At 37.2% G+C, this 17,393-nt stretch overlaps 1 protein-coding gene across 2 annotated transcripts in view; it reads right to left on the reverse strand.

The window, feature by feature from the left end:
• Positions 1 to 14,640: 14,640 nt before the first annotated feature.
• The window catches only part of MMP16 (matrix metallopeptidase 16), a 188,234-nt gene continuing 185,481 nt past the window's right edge, over positions 14,641 to 17,393 (reverse strand). The window contains exon 10 of one of the 2 annotated variants that reach the window (XM_074577392.1): positions 14,641 to 16,958. In XM_074577392.1, the coding sequence (XP_074433493.1) occupies positions 16,624 to 16,958 (335 nt within the window). In that variant the 3' untranslated portion in view covers positions 14,641 to 16,623. The remainder of the gene's footprint in view (positions 16,959 to 17,393) is intronic. The other variant, XM_074577393.1, reaches the window with a different exon arrangement.

A 17,393-nucleotide genomic window follows, 5' to 3' on the forward strand; every position in this document is an offset into this window, starting at 1 on the left:
GACAAGAGGCAGAGTTGTACTGTCTTCCTCCTTCTAATAATAAGCTTAAGCATCACCTTGCTAAACAGGTTGACTATTATGAATTATATTTTTAGTGCTCAGGGTATGGAGAGCTTAGACACACAACTCTATTGGCAATTCTACTCTTGTCAATACAGAGCATTACAATAGCTAGCCAGAGGAGATCACGGGATTCACCGAGGGTCAAAAAAGTAATCTGACTGTGCTGGGAAGGTGAATCTTATTCCAGTTAAACTAGTATTGCCATCACCTATGTATCTTTCTCACTATAGCCATAGGACTACAAAAGCAGATGCAAAACCTCTTTATGTTCTATGCAGATGGAAAGAATCAGCCTTAGAGACACTCTGGAGGTTGCTGGGCTGCAGACTGGGACTAACCGTTGTAATAATCCATGTAAAGAGTATGAAGGGAAAGAGACACGGGGGAATAAGATTACCGATGCTAAAATAATTACTTTTATGTATAAAGAAGAAAGCTCTGCATGAACTGTGCAGCTTCTGAGATAAACAGGCCCCTATGACTGTGCCAATGTAATTTGGAGAGAGGTGGGAGAGGTGAAGTGAGAGTTTTTGTCCCTCAAGGAACTGTTCCTGCAGCCCACATCAACAGAGGCATACATACTGTGCAACACCGTGTAGCCTGACCCATCAAAGGAATAATTTAATCTTCAGAACTTTCAATTTCTTGTCTCTCTGAACCACTTAAGTTCAATTCTTTTAATTAACATTTAAATGAGATTACAATTCCCTGTTTGCGTTTTCAAAGGTCATTAGGACTTTACAGCATTAGGCAATGTCTCTTTCTTATCAAAGGATTTGAGAAATCTTCTCACATCCAGGCATTTTATACTTTCCCAGTACCGTTGATCTGGATTTATTTTGCTGCTTCCTCTTTAACTACTGATTGTACGTGGGCTTGATAAATAACACAGCCAGAAAAATGTGCATGGTCCACATTTCCCCCAAAGTTAAGTAAATAGAAATTCCACTGTCAAAATTAATTTCCATATTGTATAAAGCAAAGCTCAGAACTACTCTTTCTAAACACTCTGGTCTTTACTGCTTTTCTCATTAGGCACAGAATGTTTATCTTTTCCCCCATTTCCATCTTCTTATTACATTAGTAATATGCTCTGTGTCCCCATTTGTCTGTTGCTTCATCCTCTGAGAGACCTGAGTATACACAGTATAGTAACATTTCTCAGCAAGATGTAAGCTTGTGCTATATGCTATAAGCCAGCATATAAGCAAAGAGCTGTACAGAGAGCTGCGCGTGCAAAAGCTGTAGGTGGCATTCAGCATTAACAGCCAGAGGGCATTCGGCACTGATGCCCTTGCAAGGCCTCTTTTTGCATCACCTGTGTCCTGTCCGCCTAACCGATGTCCATATGGGGTAGCTCAACAAATGTCTTCTCTATGCTGTTTGCAATGTGCAGAAGCGCTGTCACACACGTGGATTTCAACAGTGAATCAGTGGAGGCACCTTCCTCACAGGTGATAAGAGTGACTTAATGCTACCTGAATCATAGTTGACTCAAACAAAAGAAATCAGGACGTGGTACACCCAGAAACCACCTATCTTGGCCGGGCACTTGTAAACGGGAGACTCGGGTTTCGTTGTTACCTGGGCAGCGTCCAGTGGTAGTACACAACTGTAGGACAGTTGAGTCTGCAAGCACATGTCAGATATTTAAACACACAGAAGCATGTGTTAAGCTTCCTTTCCATTTTCCTTTCTTTTCCCCTCTTTTTACTGTGATTCCTGACAGTCCTGACATACCTCATTTATTTTAATTGTGTGGGATCTCTGAGTATTGCTGTTCCCAGCATCTTTTTCTATTGTCTGCATCTCTGTTCTCCTGGCTTAGGAGTGAAAGGGATACAATTCATTTAACTTACATGTCTTATCAAGAGAAAGAGTTTTAAATTAACTCCCAAATGTAGCTGCTGTTCAATGGAGAGAGGAACCAACTTCTGAAGGCCACCAGCTAGGGTTCAAAGCTATTATACTCAAGTAGAGCCCTAATGTGGCTACTTTAGGCACAGGTTAGGAGCTAAAAGTTGGCAATTATGCCCTATGCTAGACTTTTAAGGGACATTTAAGTTCCTGTATGTCAAACTGATTTTCTAGTAGACTAGGCTGACCTTGGAGAAGGTCTAACTTTTCTTTACCTCTGAGTTTGCACAGAGTGCTGAGTCTAAGCAGTGCCCGACTGGTTGTCAATTACACCCAAACAAGACTTACAAACTCATTGTTCTTCTAGCTGAACTGAACTTCTCGTGAACTGTGAGGTTCTATTTCTTTTTGAATTGAGGTGTTTTCAGAGCATGCCTTATGCCTGGAAGTGTTACGCCTGCTGGGATCATATTATCCAGTATGCCAGAGTGATTCCTGGAATAGCTGCCTCCCAAAAGAAAGCACAGGTTTTATCTCTAAAAGACCTAGCTAGTGCAGTCCAAAAGAAAATCTGCCATGGACACACAGTGTGGACCACCAGGGAAACAGGACCTGGAAGACATTTGGGAATGAAGTTATTTGACACTGTGACAGTATTCAGATATTTCCTATCTTCCTTGTAAAACTAGCCCTTCACACATAATAGCGCATTTCCTTACAAAAGAACAACATGAATAGAAAAACTCTTCAGATTAAACCTGAATCTATCACTTTAACCAAGTATGAGCGAAGACTTGCAGTGGGAAGTTGGGCAGTGTGACAGAGTAATAAGTTCCATGTGTAGAAACAAGGGGACTGCAGCCACGCTTGTCATTTGTCATGGTGAGAATGTATGACTGATGCTGAAAATCAAAGCAAAAATTATCTGTGAACCACAACACAAAAGCACTGCACAGTGTATCTCTGATCTACCAAAGAGAGAGCAACTGAGGAAGACATGGATAACAAGGATGCCTCTACATGTCATTTCAGGGGAACATTTTAAATAGAAGAATCCTGGAAAAGTGAAGAAAGATAATCAATATGGTGATTAATGACAGTAATTTCACACAAACATCTGAGAAATTAAGCATGCTCTTTAGGAGTTGTTTCTTGCAGTGACTTGTGAAGGGATGAATGAGTTGCAAACCAAACTCCACATCAATATATTGAACAGTGTGGTAGCAACGATACTTATTTCATCTTGGAAACTTTCCAGAAAGTAAATACTAATATATAAAATTCTTCATAAAATATTGGGTTTTGAAATACTTTTTTTTGTTGATGTTTTCTTGGATGCTTCTTTACTTTTACAGCTTACCCACTCTAGTTCTTCTGAATTATAACTTGAATATTTCAGTTTGCTTTGGTTTTTTTTGGTTTGGGTTTTTTTCTTTTTTTTTTTTTTTTTTTAAAAAAAAGAATTTCATAGTGGAAAGAGGCACTTAGGTAAAAATGTCTATAAGTTGCATTTAATGTGACACACACTGAAGTAAGAGAATACAGTTTCGTTAGGTCTTGGAAAAGCTTCTTTGTATTCTGAGTGTTTGTGCAGAGGGTCATAACACACCTCCTTTTGGCTTGAAAGTGGCTCAAGTGAACACTGGTTAGGCGTTGGTCAGGGTCTAGCTTTTAGTACTGGTGAAGCACAGTTCAAATGTGCACCTAAACTTTGCGTAACTGATAGCAAAAATCTCTTTAGCAATACAGACTCATTTTCACCACTAGCAGCAGTACATTGCCAATATACTTGGGGAAAAGACAGTTTGACTTACGTGTATTGTAGGCTTTAGGACTGAATAATGTTCATTAAAGCGCAATCCTCACAGCTCATAATAAGCACCCAGAATTTTCCCAGTTGGCTTAGTAGGTGATCTATAAAATACTCGTTTCTTTTATCCTTAGCTTCTCATGAGCAGAAAATGAGTGTGTTCCATGCCATTGTATGCTGTTTAGAACTGACCAAAGTCATGTATAATATATCCATGTTTTAGTTCCATTGAAAGCTAGTGATGTCCAGATGTTTAGTTGATTTTGTTCACTGTTTGTAATAATTCAAACAAGTAGCATCAAAGTGGTTGGCAGGCAGTGATTAAGAATATTTGTTTCATAATCAGTTTTGTCTATTTAGTTAACCTAGTATTGATTCTATTTCTTGATTGGAAAGATTTTTGGAGAAGAGTAATTCCTGGAAGCTACATCTTGAATTTTGAGCCTAAATATTAAAACAAAAATTTAATTATCTGCAACATAATTACATGAAAATAAGTCTGAAAAAGATTGAGTTATGGCACAAGATTTCTCATATGTTAACTGTGATTACTAGATGTTTACTAATAAGTTTCCTGCTTGTAGCAGTATCTTTACCTATGAAGTGAATGGTATTAAGAAAACATGGATCAACCTGGAAGTTGTTTTTATTCATATCTTTCAGAAGCAACACACTTCCATGAACTTAAGATGCTAAGATATTTAAGACACTTCCCAAACCCTTTCATTCAGAACTGGTATTTTTCCTGTCAGTCATCTGCAGACAAGGTTCAGCCATCAGTCTTTACCTCTCCCATGTGTGAGAACTGCAATCAGTGACTTCTGTAGCATCTGTTTTATTCAGTTTTCTTCCTTTAATCAGCTAAATAATGGAATTTCCTTTATTTTTTTTTCTTTTTTTTATTTAATGATGAACTACTTTTGAGTTTTAATAGAGTGGAAAAGAGTGAGGCTTCAGATAGCTTATATATGTGATGAGCTTGGCCTCAGGTTTTGGATCAGCTGACAAACACTTCCTTCTTTCTTACTAGGACTCTGAACCAATAATAAGTTTGTCTCCAAACAGATTGAGCTTGTTCCTGGTTTCCTGCACCCTCACACATGCACAGGTGTAAGAAGACTTTAATCCTCTGTAGCCTGAGAAGAATTACATGTTTGTTGACATGAGAGGAACATAGATCTTTGCAAAGCTCAGCTGGATGGCCAAAGTTTCATAGAACTCTCCTTTGCATTTTAGTCCTGTGGTCTTCTATTGTGATCTGATTTCAAGAAAACTGTATATTTTTCAGTTGTTCTCTTCAGCTATTTTCTAACCTGAACCATTAGACTCACCTTTTCTTTACATTACACTTTTCATAGTTTTTCTTACACACAACAAAGGCAAAAATTCAGCCACCTGTTCATCATTTTTGTAGTGGATGTGACAGCAACCTCTAATGTATGGCCCTTCAGACATTACAGAAGTAGCTTCACTTGCACACACTTCACCTCTTTTCCATACAAATTAGTTTTTCCTATTCCATTTTGATTACAAAAATTAACTAATGTTTCTTTCATCCTGCTCATACACAGATATATCTGTAATATCTCTATACGTTGTCATTACCTGTTAGACATTCCTCTTCTGAGGCTAAAGTTGGCTGTAGTGTTAGATGGTACATAGAGAGCAGCAGCTATTCATCTTAGAGTAATATATACCAATTAAACCACAATGCCTTTATGAAACTTTTTTTCTGTTCTCTTATTTATTGACAGATTTTTTTTTTAATTACAACACAATGAAACGATGGTAAGTACATAAGATGCAATAGTATAAAAAGCCATTTTAACCCTTCCCTTGGTTAAGACACTTACAGCAGACAAGAACTGCCCCACCCCAATTCCCCCCTTCTCAAATGAAAACAAAAAAATAAATATAAATTAATAAATATAAAACAAATCACTGCACAGCCCTTAACTCTTTGATTGCCATGGCAAGAACCATAATGATGATCCTAGCATGTGACTTTCTGTGGTTAAAGGTTGCCGCAGCAGTCAAAGGGTTATAGCATTGTAAACATAAGTACTTTGTTGAAAATGTTCAGTCATGTTAATGGTCTACAGCAATGAGATTATTATCATGACCCCTTGACCTTTAATGACACAACATTATAAGGAGTTAAAGAGATAATAGCTTGGTGAGCTGTTACATAGATTAATTAACCCATTTTGTTTAACAATGCACTATGAGGTCTTGATTTACTAATAAAAGACAACTTGTGTATAATAAAACACTGTTCAATGCATTGATCAATAAAATCAATGAAAAAATCAGTCTAAGCACCACAAAATTTTGCCTGATTATATCTGACAGTCATAATACACTTTAGCACCATTTAGTCAGCCTTGCATTTGCACACAAACAAGCTTTGTGTTTGTCAGTAGAAGCTACCTGAAGGAATAACATATGTCAGTTATAAAAAGGTTACTGTATAGAATGCTGTGTGAGCAAATAAAATAAAATAAAATAACAATAATAAAATGAAATTTAGTTGCAGAAAGCAAGTAAATGCTCCAGTTATTTTGCTGCTAACACACATCTTAATGCACCAAACATGGGCATGAAATGCATATGGGGCTATGCAGAGAAAAGGGAATAAAAATGAGAAATTTGCGTCACACAAAGAAATCATCACATCCATATTCTGACTTTGTAATGTCATGCTTTGTAAATTAAATGAACAATTGTTGGGTGGTTCAAGAAGTAGAGCTTGAAAAGAGTTGATGTTTAACAATGTGTGAGTTTTACGGTCATGTTATGCATAAAACGACTTCCAGAGATATCCTAACAACTGCACCAAAATCCTTGCCTCTGCATGAAAGGTTGATTTCCTCTTTCTCAGAGGTGGAGGATAAACAAGCAAATCACAGTGTGGGAAGAGCAGTCACAATTGTAGTGGCTTCTAGCTAACATATTGGAACCAGATTTCTGCTGGAATTACAGGGAGGAGGGAATGGCAACAAGATGGAAAATGGAATCAGCTGCTAAAATAACACCCAACACGCAGAACTAAGGAAGAAATCAGGTTCTGGTAGATACTAGAGTACAGCACTTGGAGGGAAAGCAAGGTGCCTGTTATTCAGAAAGTAAGAGAAACAGGAACGTGTATGAAGCATGGAAAACAATGTACCGTTCTTGTACATGTCCGTATCAAATTCTGATTGACTACACACTGACAAAACCGGCTGTACATGCTTTAACTGCTAACAATAACTAACTACAGGACTGGCAAGGAGAAGACACCACCTCCCTCAATTGGAATCCTATAGGAACACTTATCACATACAATAAACCTACAGAAGTCAGACACCTGCATCTTTATCTGCAAGCTGTGACTGAACCATGCAATGAATCCAATTCCCAGACTTCAGTAGCAGATGTCAAAGAGAGCTCTTCATAAATATGTTATTTATGATACCTAAAAATTAGGATCAATCAGAAAACAATGCATAATAGCAAAGCATTCTGCCATGTAACAGTGCTCGTGTGTTATGCTACAGCAGTAATGTAATGGTAGTTGATATATGTGTATGGACTGACCGGTGGTAGAGGAAGGAGTCCAGCCATATAATTATTGTCTGAATATCCATGACACAGATTATAGGCATCAGAATGCGAAGGAGAAAGAGAAAAGGTTAAAGATGAGAACTGGAACTACTGGAAACAATAAAAACATTTTTGAAATGCAGCTTTCTAGACTGCAGACCTCTCACAAAGGGCATAAACCATGGATGCAAATGGTATGCTATGACTGGCATCAGAAACGATAGGTCTCTGCTGTTAACACCATTTTACATGAGACCAGGCAAGTAGCCACAAGCTGCAAATGAGGAGTCCACGATGGTCAGTGCTGGCTATATCACATCATTTTTATGGTTGGACTAGATGATCTGAAAGGTCCCTTCCAACCTAGGCAATTCTATGATTTTCATAAAAGACTTAAAGGATGGAAGTGTCAGCCGATGGCAGAGATTTCGATAATGTGAAGTGAGTAACTTGGAGCTCAGTGTTGGGGAACTGGACAATGAGCGAGTTTTAGTGAAAGTTATACATCAAGTTTCTCAAATGGGCATGGGAGTTTTTGAGAAGGTACTACCTCGTCACCCTAGACCCTAGACACAAAAAGCTGCATTTCCTAGTGACAGACTGTAAAAAGCTGTGTGTGATTAAATGAGATAGATGACAACAAAATTGTATTTTCTCATTTCCTCTGTATAGTGAACAGATAATTTCTCACTTGCTTACCAAGAGCGTATAAAATTAAACATTGCCTTAATTAGTCAGGAAACATGCCAAGGCACAGTGAAAAAAGGGGTGGAGGGGAATCAGAAGTTTGATCATATTTATCAATTTACCTAAAGAAATAGCAATAGATGATCCATACAAAGGTCATAAATGTATTTCTATTATATCAAACACTTCAGGACTGAGATATGGAGACAAAGATACATGGCTGTAATAAAGACTAATAGAGCTATTTCATCCAGTGGAGTTCTTCAAATGATAGATAAATTCTTGGCCAATTTCTGAAAACAAATGTAAGAACATTTCACTGTGACAAGTTTTTGCACATAGATTCAGGCTGATGTTAGTTTTACTAAATCTCTCTTGAAAGATTTTTGATTGCAGCAGATAAATAATGCGCTCTCTCTATATATTTGTAGTCAGGTTTAGAGTAACTATACTGAGGAGCCTTTTGATTGACTGCTTTCTGGTGGGTTATGACACCAAATATAGAATTCAGTGGACTTTCTACAGCCGATCAGGTATCCTTGTTGTTGGAGACCAATAATACTTTCAAAGCTATCATGAACTTCCTGATAATACCTCTTCTCTTTTATTGTTGACTACATAGCACTTACATGCAATTTTAGTGGTGTCAATTGTCCTTGGCTCCTTCCTTGCAATTATAAAATGAAATGGTCTCATTCCTTTTCTTACATTCTTCTGGACATTAAAAATGGAAATGTACTTCTGCTGCTTTTTCTGTGTCTGTCTGTAATCTTTGACCAAAAGATATAGTTGGCTTTCCTGTGGATCCTAGAAGTTGTGGAAAGAAAGTTCATGACTAATTTAAGTTTCCTCTGAGAAAGATTTCAATAAGGTTTTCCTTTAAATCTGTATTTTTCATCACTGTGATTCAAGGAGTACCACCTTCAAAGGAATGCGTATTGATAGCAGATGATGACCTGTGTATCTTGGACGATGAGAAGGGAGGATCATAATCCTTGATCTATCCTATAAAATGGTTTTCAACCAGGCACAGTAAGACAGTATTGTGCATGAATTGATAAGAGATGCCTGCATGGTTTTGGAAACACAGTAAAGATGGATGTTAGTTAGATCTACTTAGTTGACAATGTTTTACCAAATGCATTACATAGAGTAAGAGCTGGGAATAGATTCTCTGCATCATCACATGTTCCTTGAATCCTGGATTCCTATTCAAGATTAAATTTCCCTGGGTATAACAATCTCAGGTATTTCTGTGTGTTGTGTGAGTATTGACAATGGCTATCCTAAAAGATTTTTTTAATAGTTTTCATCTACCTTGTGATGCATGGCCAGAGTTCATAGAACTTTATCATATGGAAAAAACACAACCTTGTAAATACAAGATGCAGCTATGCCTTACAGGTATGAATTGTAGTTGTAACGATCATTTAAAACAGCACTAGAGGTTGCTGAAGTTGTCTTCTGAATACACACCGTCACATGTACGTGTACCTTCTCCTAACTTAGATAACTCTACCTATATCCAAGCAGACAAACTGCTTGGAAATGACTTCAACATGGTGCTCCCATAAAATACGAAGATGACCAGTATGTGAGCACTGACAATTTTGCGGCAATAGCCAAGCATAGTGCACACAGTATGTGCACCTCTGTTTAGATTCATCGTATGCCTCAATATGGGGCTGTGCATTTCATCTGGAATATATCAGTTGTACAACAGTACTTTTTGAGTTGTATAGAATATCATGTAATTGTGAACACTGACAAAGTATTATAAACCATCATTTTACATTATGGAAAAACCTACTTTCTTTTCTTTGAGGTTGTAAAATGATAGTAAGGGTATCAAAATTTGTTCACACCTTATAAACGAGTTAGCATTGCTTGCCTGCTGACCCTAAGCACTCTCAGCTTTCACAAGGCAGATGATTTTATGTACAGCCACGTAAACTACGAATATGTGTGCAGACTGGGTGTTAAACTATGCCAACACATCAGGATGAAAATATGGATTAGAAACATTGTTTTCTGATTTAACACACTACTCTTTGCAAGTGGCGAACCCATTTGGGCATGCACTCATTGGCAGAGTTCCACTGCTCTGTTGCCAGTGGGTATGTCATATTATACTTCACTGAAAACTCTTCAAACTCTGTTGTCATATTGTTAAGGGCCGACCAGGTACTTTAGGAAGTTATTTAATCCCAGCCTTCTGTCGCTAATCCCACTTCCCAGAAAGCCAGTTCCCAGAAAGATGGATGGGCAAATGGATGATCCAGGACACATGCATGGCACAGAACGGAAGTGATTATTCCATGTGTTAGTGCCAGATGGCAAGATGGAGAGAATGTCCAGTATACATTTTACTGCAACAGCAAAAAACCTAATGGGCATGAAAAACTATGAATTAAGATATGCCAATAGTTTGCCAAGGAGATAAAGGCTGTAGTTGTAAAAGTATGTGTGTGCAATTTCATAGGGTAGAAATTACTATTAACTAAATGGAAAGCTTTGGTTTATGTGGTGGCTATTACAATTATCATCTGTGGACAATGTCATTCTACAGAAGCAGAAGAAACTAAACTGTGTGACTGGAAAGCTTTCTGCCATCATAAATGGCTGATGCGTAATGATTATTGTTTATGTAGTTTTACTGTGCCAGCAAGTAGCACTATGCTGCATGCACATCCAAATGCAGAAAATTGTCTTTACCATGCTAGTTTACATTTCTTCATTTATGTCTTCTCTGCCTCTAAAATTTATTTCATCTATACTGTGGGCAGACCAGAGCAGTACTTAAGGCTATCTCCACAAGGCAAACATACTTTATGTACACCTCTCACAGAATGTCATATCTCAAAGTCATAACAGGCAGCTGCAACTGCGAATGTTAATAAACTGACTATAATTTGTAGATGATATGCTAAAGCTTATGTATACTGGGAAACAAGACCTGTTTATGATGCATGCGTTTAATGCTGTGTACATGCTTCTTTGAAATACATTTTGATTTTAGGAACAGATGCTTGCTGTGGTCACATACTGATGATCCTTCAAAATATGATCTCCTGATTATCACTGGGCTTTCCTAGTTACATGCATGCATCAAATAATGCCACGTCATACAGAATCTATGCTGCCTAACCTTAGAGGCTACCTTAGATCAAACATCAAATGGAGCCAGTCTGCAACAAGTGATGGTATGCTTTTGATGCTTACCAGACGTTTTCGGCATCGATGGCACTGATGACAATGTCTTACTCTGTCAGCCTCTGACATCTCAGACGGCAAGTCACAAGCATGAGTTAGACAGATTTGACTCACACATTACATTTTTTCCATGAGACCAGCGGCAGACAACTCATTGATTTACATGCATAAATCAGAGATTAATTTTATGAGTATATGGTTCATTTACACCTGATTTTGTAACTGACATATGTTTAAATGGTCTTATCTTATGCGAACCACTCTGTCTGCAGTCTGTGTAGTGTGAGCTAAGGAAGTACGCCTAACGTTACACTGCTGGTGTATTGGTCATGGCTATACCATTGTATGCAATAACAAGTTATCTGTTCCTCAGCTCCCACACAATATTATTTGATTTACAGCGTAGCTGAACACCTAAGTGGCCAGTGACAATTGTTCCCTCCACTGATAATAACGATTTTCCTTATGGCTCATAGGGCTGCAGTCAACTATTTACGCTTCTGGAAATAGAGCTGTCCAAAGACAGTCTTGACAACAACAAAAGGCGACAGGGAGCTATTGTTCTGTAATGGCTGCTTCACATCTCCTACTGCCACGGTGCAGGGCTTCCTCCACCTCTGCAATTGGTGATAAAACTTAGGCCACGCTGTAAGAAGATATGGGAGCCAGGACAGAGGAAACCCCTGCAGTCATATCCTTGCTCCTCAGCCCAGTCATCTTGTGCTATCTCCAATTTAGGCTGCTAATGGTGTGGTAGCTTGCATTTCTACTTTCTTAAAAATGCAGTGCCTGGAACATTCACTGTTCAGTTTGCTATGTGTCTTTTTTAAGGTTTGCCCTAGCGACGGTTCAAATGCAAAAAACTAGAATAGGAATGTAATGCTTCCATTGCTTATAGGCAGACCTACTTTCTATTCTACACACTTTTTTTCTAACCAACAAGCTAGAATTTGATTCTATATAATTTGGTACCAAAAGCTACATTTAACTGACATTAAGATTGTGAAGTAAGACCCCCCAAAAAAGTTGAAAATTAAAAAATTAAGCCTTACACTTTGTTCTTAACTCACAGTGCTAATGGCACTGGAGTCTTGACCAAACAATTGGGGAGGTGAAGTACACTTCTAAGAAAAAGTGTAAGTCTGCCCCTTATGTTTGAATCTATTAGCTTCTGTTATTTTCATTCAAAAATTGGCCTTAAAAAAATCTTTTTCTTTAATTATACCCTCCCTTTGCCCCACTTTGAAAGAAGAAAAAGAACAAAAGTTCATAGGAAGATATAAAATATGTATTACATTTATTCAGGAGACTTGAAAGGGCTCCTTTGGAGCCATTTGAGTCTCTCCATCCCAGCCTATCCAGTAAATATACAGTTACATAGTTTTCAATTTTTTTTGGATAAAAATTAATTTTTGTCTACAGTCAATAACCTTTTCATAGGTTTATACATTAAAATGCCAGAGGAAACACTGCCATCATCTACTCTGGCCTCCTTCATCATACAGACCATAGTACTCTGAAGATACACGACCCTGTATAGTCAGCTTGATAGACTGTAACTGATTAACACAATGCATATTCAGTTTTGTATTGTTCCACAGTACAGATCATGACAATAGCAATACGGAAATGTTTATTAAAAACTTTATGAAAAAAGTTACGGCACATGAGCAGGAACCCAGATTGCAGAACTGAAAATATTTTCAAATTGTTTTTTCTTAATTCTCATAATTATAGGCCCTGGTAGAAAAACAATTGTTCAAAAAATAACATTGTCTTAGAACTTTTACTTGTTTGAGTTCAAAACTAGATCAGGCAACATCACTAATTTACTTCTATAATTTGAAACTAGCCAGTACGTATTTGGGAATTACAGTGAACACAATTGCTCCTACATCTTTTACTTAAAACAAACCTTTATGAGTGTTATAACCTACTGAAAATAGGAGTATGCAATAGAAATGCTGACACAATCTTGCTCTGCATGACATAAACATGCCAATATAACATTATTTTTCCTCCCTCTCTCTGTATATAATATATATGCACTTTTAAGTAAAAGAAAATAGATTAAACAATCAACTTATCATGTATTCATGTATCTATGATGTACCATATACCAAGCACTAGACTTATCACACTTACCTTCCTGCATAATTAAAGTTAAATTCTCCAAATACAAACATTTTTGTTACCTTATCAAAGAACAACAGTCAACATGCTCAGCACTTCATTACTGTCAGGGAAACAGTTGCACAAAAAGTTAAAGCTGCCATGAAAGATATTTCAAAATTGAAGTGAAATTTTCAAGTGAATCAAAAACCAGATAAGATGCTGTTCTGACTTAAAGGTAACAGAAAATGAGTTCTCCTATTGTAGAGGAAAACCAAATGCAGAATATGTCGTGCTGTTAGTATTTTCCACCAACTATCCAAGGGACAAAACTGGAACAGCAACATGAATCATTTTGTTCTGTCTGTAGCAGAACATAAGTTATAGTAGTTTGTTGACAGTAAAAATCTCTCCATGGATTAAAATATGCATGTACGTGTATGTGTGTGTTTGTGTGCATTTGTAAGTACACAAACACACACACATTTTAATATATATGAGAAACAGGCATAGAATTCCAAATTCACCAAATGAGCTGATGTGCAGTAAATATCCTATGTTACTGAACTGTCAATTAATCTACATTTTCAGCAACAACTGAATTGGATTTACTAAATAATGCTATGGGCTGATACTGGTGCACTTCTAACCTACAGTATGCAGTACCTCTACAAAACATCTCCAAAATGCCATCTGCATTGCATATTTGTCGTAAAACTATATCTTTTTCTAATCCTCATTTTTGTTAGCCATACATATGCATATCTGTTTATGCTCTAAGAAATAAGTTTGCAATGCTTTATAGCATGCCACATATGTTCATAAAATAAGTCCTCAAATCAATATAAAATCATGTAATTGAACAAAAAGGCATACTATTTTTCATGCTATGCTCAATATAAATATAAATTCAAGGCAGTCAAGCTATCCATTACCAAAATAATAATAACCATAATATATATGCATATATACCTACACTCTCTAAAAAGTGATCCAGTTGTGTGGATTAAGAAACCAGTAAGAAATTTGTTGAATGTAGTATAAAAGTCTCATTTTATGTAAAAGCCAATACTGGCCATTTCAAGTATTTTTATACTTTCCTATAACCTTTTCATTAATAACTAGCTATTTGTAGAAATGATAATTTTATACTGAAAATTGTATTGAAGTTAAATAAAAATTAACTTCTACTGTAGTTCATTTTTAGAGTGTGCATGTATACATAGCAAAATACCCTTCTACAGCTCTATCATAAATATTTTAGTTTATGTCAGTTCTTTTCTGTGAAAACACTTCAACCTTTTTTTTTTTTTCAAATTTTGGATAATGTATATCAGGCCTTTTAAGAAACAAAACTCATCTTAGTTCATTAGCAACACCAGATTCCCTTCAGTTTGTGCCAGTTTGCAAGTTAAAGGTCAAAGATCAAAGACATAGGACAGTACACTTTAAGGAAATTCAGACAGTGAAGCTGTTCACAGAAGACAATGTTTAACTTGGTAATGACAGTCAACAGGTCAATAATCAAGTTCAAGGCAAGCTGTTCATGGTTGCAAAAGCTACTCCCCTCAAATCCTGGCTTTCATAAAAAACCAGGTGTCTGACTTTTGGGGTGCATCATTCTGACCATCTTTAGTAAGTTCACAGCCCAGTGACTGTAAAGCCTATCACTGCAAGAAGCAGCTCCTAAAATCAATAAAGAGGTCTGTCAGTTGCTGACTTTTCTCTAGGAAAAAAATATTGATACAAACCTGCTCTGCAGGTCACATGAAAATGACAATACTGCTGTTAGCACAAGTTACACAGAATGACAAAATGCTTTGGTGGTCCCTTGGCTCTGTCAGTGATACCATGTTTGGCTGAAGGCCAGAAATTGGACTAACCCTTTGAGAACTATGGTGAACATGCAAAGGGGTAACACACCGGAGGATACTCATGCAATATCAGAGTCATCGTTTTAGCTTTCCTTTGAAACTGTAACTCTACCTCTGCAGAGGCAAATTGAATTATCATGCAACATAGTTTAAAAGAGAAATCCAAGATGCTTAAGTTAAAAGGCTAAGCTATAAAACTGTCTGTCGCCCATTCAGAAAAAATCTTGGTAAGTGGTAGAAGTTATTAAAAGAGGTTTGGTTCCTTTAACCAGAAAGTAGCTGGTAAATATATTTTGTTTGCTATTTATGTTACAAATGGTTTTCTATCAATAATGCAAATAATTAAAAACACTCACTTGCAGTCACAGGAAATCTGTTTTGAAAAAATGATTTTCTTTTAAAACCTGTATTACCCAAAGACAATCCTATAATTTAAAGACAACCAAGATTAACATCCACCAGACTCTGAAAATGGATGCAATAGTTCTCAAAGGGTTACACCACCAATGTAATACCAGTGTCAAGTTTCTCTGTAGCATGACTGTTGCTTTATTTCATTGAAATCCACTTTAGAGACACACTGCTTTTTACCATGCTTTGGAATGAGTGCTCCTGACAGACCTGTGAAAGGCCTGGGGCGGCTGGCTTGGTACAGCTTGGGAGATATTATGCAGGAAAACCAACCAAAAATCAAAGAAACCAATAAAAAGGTTCTGCTTGAATATAGTAATGAATAGAAATGAGTTTAAAACATTGAGGACATAGCCCAGAACAGCTGTAAAAAACACAAAATGAATGTATTATTAAGGCTGTTACTATATTGCAGATATTTTGGCCCCTTGTTTGTTGGAAAATGGCTGTCCAAACAGTCTGAAGTCCTGCATGTCATCCGAGTCTCCCACCTGACAAAACTGGAAGTAGGAGTATAGGACTTTATCCATAGCAGACAGAAAGCAATCCTCTTTGGAGACAAAGCTGTTTTGGGTCTTCTCACTTTCCTGAAAGTTCCATTGTGGGTTGTTGTGTTTTTCTAAAAAAATTTACTTTCAGCAAAAAATTTTTCAAAGGGGAACAGGCCTTAAGGGAAAAATGTAGAAACATGGATATTTTTTTTTTTCCTCTTCATTAGTTAATCCTGATAGTTTATAGGGCTTTGAACGTGCAGAGGAAAGGCCTAGAATCGAATGACAAAGAAAGACAAAGGACTGAAGAAACAGCAGATACTGTGTATCATGGAAGCTTCCCAGCTGAGCGAATCGCCACTCACGCGCAGGACAGGCAACCCCCTGGGTTTTAAAGATCAGCTTTGATTCAGACTGACAGATGCCCGCTCCTAGCTAGGAAACTGCATAACAGCTCTTGTGTTGAATCTCAAGTTACCACAAACTCCTGGGAGGGAAAGAAAAAAACCAAAACCCTACATCACACCCACTCTTGCATAGAGCGTTTGCAGTACAGTATGTGGCGGGGTGTTCCTTTCCTTTTGAACTGGAACACAGTGTAAACCAAGACAAGGAGGCACAAGGCCAGGATGCAGGGAATGACGATGGCTATGGCTTTCACAGTGCTGGCTGTGTTGTCCAGTTTGATGACAATGTCAACATCATCTTGAGGGCTGTGTCGGTCTTTATCTCGATCTGTTGGTCCATCACAACCCATAAAATCCTTAAGGATGGATCTGGGATAGCCAGGTTCCACCCTGAGCATCTGGTTATTGAATTTCCAGTACTCTTTTCCTTTGTAGAAATATGTGAAGCCTGAGGAAGAAAATTGCAATTATTCATGGTCATATCACATCAAATCATGTCATCAACGCACCATGACCAAAACTACCGGTATCAGATTATTTTGTAATTAAAATATTAAAAAGATGTAAGGAATAGGCTTCAATTACATGTCTTTCAAATCTTCTTTACAAATTTATTTTCTTTACTGTCTCTAGAAAATCTAACATTGGGGTGGTTTTTTTTTTTTTTAATTTAATAAACTGGGATTTTATTTTCTTCCATTACTACAAAAAATTAAAGGAATTCCAGAGAATATGATCTTTGACAGACCAGGGTCTAGCTGATTTGTTCATTCACTGAAAACCTAACCAGAGCTGGAATCCTCATGGGCAGGACTTTAAAGGATCACAACCTCTTCAACATGAGAAATCTTCTGAAACAAATTGCAATGCTATGCTACCGGAA

This window comes from Larus michahellis, chromosome 2 (assembly GCF_964199755.1).
Source record: "Larus michahellis chromosome 2, bLarMic1.1, whole genome shotgun sequence".
NCBI lineage: Eukaryota > Metazoa > Chordata > Aves > Charadriiformes > Laridae > Larus > Larus michahellis.